General features: G+C 38.0%; 1 protein-coding gene across 3 annotated transcripts in view; it reads right to left on the bottom strand.

Annotated features, from left to right (window-relative positions):
• The window catches only part of TLN2 (talin 2), a 313,576-nt gene that overhangs the window by 17,237 nt on the left and 290,194 nt on the right, over positions 1 to 6,145 (bottom strand). For all 3 annotated transcript variants that reach the window (XM_019504368.1, XM_019504369.1, XM_019504370.1), the window contains one exon: positions 2,800 to 2,925. In XM_019504368.1, the coding sequence (XP_019359913.1) occupies positions 2,800 to 2,925 (126 nt within the window). The remainder of the gene's footprint in view (positions 1 to 2,799; positions 2,926 to 6,145) is intronic.

Here is a 6,145-nt window from a genome sequence, read left to right as displayed (position 1 = left end):
GGGGGGGGGGGGGGGGGGGGGGGGGGGGGCATGAGTGGCATGCCGCCACTGCGCCAGTCCAAAGCATGGGGCCCAGGGCAGTCGCCCCGATTCCACCCCTACCCCCCGCCACGGCCCTGTATATGATCCTGCTTTACAGCACCGTGTGATCTTAAAAGCCAGAAGACAATTCCTGACTTACATTTTCCATGCTAATAGAAGTCATCAGGTCCCAGATTTGTGCTAACACAAAGATACCGTATCACTTAATGATGAGTTTCCATCATGGAAATAAGAGGACTTCCACTGTTAGTCTCACCTTAGTCATGATCTACCCCTTGCCAATATGCTTCAGGACCTCCAGTCTTGAATAAGTTTAGAGAAACCCAAAGAAGGGAATGATTGGTGCAGCTGAGGATTTGGCCTGATCAACAGTTGCCGGAGGAGGCTGGGAATTACTATTCATTTAAAATAATTTATTCCCTTGTACATCATGCATACCTATCATTCATTCCACTGCTGACGTGCTACTGAATTTTTTTCACTTCCAGCATTATGCTACATTACTTAACTGCCACCATGCACAAAAGACAAAGTTCTTATGAGTTCTGCAGCTCCTGATGGATGATGCTAGGTTATAAATTTGAGGCAGAGAACACGCTTTCTCGTACATTTGTATAGCACTAAGAATTACTGTGTCCTGATCTTAGTACAGCTGCCTCATGCATTCATGTATCGTGAATGAGATGATTGGAAAAATAATGTCTTTTCACTTGTCCTTTGGTTTCTGAGTCTTTAGGGATCTGATTTCCCAGTTACCCTCAGCAATTATGAAAGCTAAAAAAATGAAAGCAGAAATTCTTTTGTAACAATAACTCTAGATATGTGATCAAAACGCTTGGCTATTCAGAGACAAGATTTTGCTTCTATTTCATTTCTACCTTAAACAGCTCTGCACTACTTCCTGGATCAACCTAGCTGATCTTGCCAACAGGCAATCTACTACTACTACTACTACTAAGAGCGACTCACTGATTAAATTCCAGGTCCTTAGATTTAACTTGTCCATATGGGAAAGCAAAGGCCAAAACAAAAAAATGTCTTCTCATTTTAACCAACAGAATAATTTTGCCAATATGGCAATACATTTGACAAGTATACTGATATTAGAATGCAAGCAATGGCTTTCCTGTATAAGAGAGATTAGAGTAGTTAAAGCAATTTTTCTGAGCTCTGATGGAATATGGCATAAGCACTGCTACCCTCAGTCTCAAAAGTATATGGCAGAAATGTGTCCAAGGAAGCAGGCACAAGAAGCCTAAATTTATTGTGAATGTTAAGGGCTGACACCAGGTTAAGTTGTATTTCTCTTTAGCAGTGGTTGTGAGAACAGAAAAGAAAAGATACTTCCATAGCGTAACCTGATGTGAACAAGCTGTATTAGATAAAGGCAAAGAGTGCAATAATCTAAGTGAACCAATAAGGTAAGTAAAAAATTTCATTCCCTGACTATACTGTCACATTTCAATCACTATTTGTTAATACTGGGAGCATCCACACGTGAAATTAATGCAAATAAACTCTGACATGCATCACACTGGAGTTTATTACTCCCGGGCACTGCATTTACATGTGCGCCCAGAATAGCAGCATGTTGAGCTGGATCGGAGCAGCCTGAGCTGGTAGGGAGACCGGGGCTGCTCTGACCTGGCTCAACAGGGCTAGCTAGCAGTCAGCCCTGCACTGAAATACCCTCATGCCCTGGCCAGCCCTGGGCACCTACATGTACATTGCTGCACAGTAAAGAACTCTGCTGCAAGACAGTACTTGTATTTACAAGTACTAATCTGTGACAGAGTTAATCAGTTTCCTGTGGCCTAATAGGGCTGCACATGTAGACATTGAGACTTTTATTGCAGAGCTGCCTAATTAGCTGTACAGTAGAGTCTCATGTAGATGAGCCCTCAGTGTTTTGTGCTTTTAAAAAAGTTCAATAACTATCGCTATAGTGGATCTTTGTTACTGTTCCCAAACAACTGCTTTGTGATCACACTGGAACCAAACACAAGTTCCTGAGGAACCACAGATGAATAAAACAGAACGGTTCCTTTGTAACATGGCTGAATGGCACAGCCTGGTCAGAATAAATATTTTAATATAATTTGAAACAATAAATTGAAAACAACAAACTCTTCTTGAAAGCTGCAGATCTGGATGCTACCAAGATTTTAAGTTCTTTTCAAATTATGCAAATTGCATAAAAAGGAGAAATGGAAATGAACTAAAAAGCACTTGATGCTTGATGCTGACAAGACCAAATGGACAGTTTAAGAGACATTTTGTAAGCACTTCTTTGGTTGTCCTGGCAATATGTCCCTTTGCATGCAATTCATTTACATGCACACACGTGTCCCAGCTGAATCGCACAACAAATCCTAAAGGCACAATTAGTTGAGGTGCTTTGCTAATTTAGTCCAGAACCTTATTGTTTACTATGATGTTTCTTTTTAAATCCCAGAATGTCCTATGGGACTATACATTACTAGCCTTAATCATTGCCCTCCATTACATGAAATGCTCTTCTTAATAAGAAACAGCTGAGACATCTGAAAGCCAAATACCTGATTATGTTTACTAGGTTTAAACAAACAGATTTTTAAACCAATATAGGGCCATGCGATTCAATAACTTCTGGCATGATTTACATTTTGATTAGTGATCCCAGAGCTCCTTCCATACTATTCTTACACTGGAAAATTCTGTGCTTTTCAATTTAAAGGTTTTTCTTTCGTTCCTGTCTTAATTATCCTGTTTACCCACCTTTCCCTGTGCCACCAGCTCCCTCTGGGCTGCTGAGGCTGACTTGACGAGGGCACTGGTAGCAGCTGCAATGGATTTAGCTGCTTCCAGGATCTGTTCTTCAAAATCCAGAGTTTCATCTGCTTGCTATAACCAAAAAAGAACAGTGTCACACACAATTCAGAGCAGTGGTTTCTCTTCATCCCCCAGGATGTATTTTATGGCCTCAAACTGCATTTTTTTAACCCAGTCGCAGAGAGAAAGAAGAAACACTTCAATATTTGTACTCTAGGAAGGACTTTCCTGTGTTCTAGGCTAGAAGGCAACAGTATAACAAACTGTTAACTTAACCGGAAAGTAATATTGCTCTGGTGAGTCAACTTTAGTGTAAAATTAAAAGTGACATATTTTATTTAAACAGAAAATTTCAGGCAAAGTCACTGATTTCCTGATTATCTTTAAAATATTCAAAACTATTTTCAGAAATGTACATTAAGAAATAGCCTGAAATGGAATTCTTGCTATCATATACAGTATTATCTTTGTAGCATGAAAAGTAGTTTGTTTCCTTTGATTGCTACAGAGCATTACATTAACAAAGCAGATAACTATATTTGCTAACTAAGAAAATACATAAATACTTTAAAAAGTTTTATGGTTTACAAAACAACGTTCCTTTGCATATCTCTAATGAAAAGCAGAACATGTATATGAAGTATTCCCACTCATTTAATCAGTCTTTCCAAGTGCCATCAAGTTCTCTAAGAGCAGTATTGGGAAAGTAGTTGAATTCAGTCCTCTTAGGAGTTATGAGATGCCACAGGGCGGTTTGGGGACAACACTTCAAGCATCAAAACAAATGTTTTAAAAAGCATGTACTGAACAAAAAGATTAATTGCTGCTAATAATGCTTCTACTGTATGAAGGTAGAAAAATATTGACCGAAAACAGTCAATATTGCCCTGCAAATGTCATGATTTTCTAAAGATGGACATACACATGTATAAAAGTTAAAAGAAGAGCTAATAATGTCATTTAAATGTATACAAAAAATTATATCAATCTTCCCCAATTGAGATATACTAGTTTCTGAACAATTAAATCACAAATGTCATTGTTGATACAGGGTCTATTCTTTTAAAACTGATTCTGACCAAAACACACCAAATGGACTCCAATGCAGTACAAAGAGTAAGATAACGTAGGCATGTTGTGATGCATACGCTAACAGGAATCCCTGAAGGAGATGGGCTTTTCCCCCCTCTAAGCTAAACAGATTTTTGAGCGAACAGACAAAATTATCCTGTTCTTCTTGTATTGTTGGGAACATGGTAGGCTCTGGGGAAGCAGTTAAAACACTGGACATATTTGTCTCAACATCTACATATATTAAAAGTAACTGTCTATCCAGACAAGAAAATGAATAAACAGCTGATGAAACAGAACTTAGGAAAATATTTTGGTCTGTAATGCACAATTCTACTAGTGACAATGGGAGTTAAAGACATCTTTCCAGTAATGCCTTTAATGACAATAAATGGCATCTGATGTCAGAAATTTATTGTCTTTCAAAATAGATTTGTTTCTGGTGGTGTATCCTCTCTTGTGCCTGAACCCTGTTTATGCTGAAGCTAGTTAAGATTTCAACATCCTCTGAGTAGGAACCTTGTCCTCCTGAGTGAGAAGTGCCACATTCATATGGCAATATTTGCTAAACAGCAGACAATTACTTAACATTTTGTTCTGTCATTTTGGAACAGCACAAATCTGGCATTTTGCGGTGGAAGAACACTTGCCAAATTGTAGAGGATGTTTTTATGGCAGGGAAGAAGGAAAACAAACTGGAAATTAACAGTTCACTGTGATAACCAGCAGTTCTCCTATGATTTCTGCTGGAATTTGTGTCGTCTTCTTTGTTTCAGTTTCCCCAATATATCACAGTTTTAACTTCTTTATGAAATTAAAGAATATTGTCAGGTTAAAATTGAGGAGCTTACTTCCATACTAGCAAAGATGACTGTAACTCAAGAATTACTCCGCATAATGCAAATAGTACATGTACTATCTTTTAAATGAATGATGTAAGGTAGGCTATCTCCTAAATCAGTAAACAAATCACTAAGTAGTTGTTTTTTTCCATAAAGCCTAATAAAGTACTCACTGTTATGACTTTGATCTATTAATTTCAGTATCTGTCCAGACATTTTTCCAGACTGCTATTTACTTGCTGTATTAGAAATATTCTTAAAGTCATATCAGTACTTTCTCAACATACTTAACACACTTCCTGAGCTGCTGAGCTCTGGCCCAAAGACAGGGAAGAAAAACAGCTGTATGTGCTGAATTTGTGCATATAAATGCAGGTAAAAATATTCAGCTTGAAGGGACTGCAGGGAAATCAGAGCTTGCATCAATGCAAAGGCTACAGTGAAACTATTTAAGTTAGTGCTACACATAAGTTACCAGGTAAGTGGACTATTAGGATTAGAGCTATTTGAAAAATGTTTTCTTCCCCTCTGCATCTACCATTATTTTAAAATATATTTTCACTAAGATTTTCTGCAGAAAATCTTGATGTTTATAAAACTGAACCTGCACATTTTCCGTCAGCTGAAAACTCAGTTTTGTGGGTTTTGTTTGTTTGTTTGTTTTTGGTGGGGGGGGAGGAGAGCAAAACATTTCTATAGAAAGTACAGATTTTCTATGGAAAATCAGATTTAGTTAAACATTTTTAAAAGTAAATATTCAATTAGGTCTAGACAGCACTTCAGAGCTTCTGTCTTCTCCTCTGCCCATTCCTCCTCTGTGGGTTGGTCTTGGGTTTCTTTGGCTTTTCACACTCTGAAGCCAGGCACATACGGGGGCTTGAGACATGCTCAGAGTAGATGACAATGGCTGACATGGGAGTTTCTCCTGCTGTGCACAGTGGAAGGCATGTGTCTGTTTTCATATACCCTGCAGCATGGTTTGAAAAAGGTATCTTGAAATGAGATGTCCACACTGTTTACTACACAATACTTGAAGATAGTGCAGCAAAACAGACTTAAGAACTATTTCTCTACTCATTTCTGTTACTTGGAGGAGCATGTCATGAATTGTTTTGGTTCACATTCATCAATGCTGCTCTCAAATTACAGCAATTCTCAACTTGTGTGAACATAAAATCATGTGTAATGGTACATTATGCGTACCATGGTAGAAAATTCTACCTTTTAGTCCCTTGAGATGGCAGTTTAGATTACTTTAGAAATTAAGCTCATGAGAATGGGATAACAAAACCCTGCAAAAAACCAAAACCCACAAGATCAAGATCTTTATTTCCACATCCTTACTTTAATTAAAGTCATCATAAACTTAGATGTTATTA

This window comes from Gavialis gangeticus, unplaced genomic scaffold, assembly GCF_001723915.1.
Source record: "Gavialis gangeticus isolate Ggan-Ray unplaced genomic scaffold, GavGan_comp1, whole genome shotgun sequence".
Taxonomy (NCBI): domain Eukaryota; kingdom Metazoa; phylum Chordata; order Crocodylia; family Gavialidae; genus Gavialis; species Gavialis gangeticus.
The sequence above is the reverse complement of the archived record's forward strand: the minus strand, read 5'-3'. Positions and strand labels throughout refer to the sequence as shown.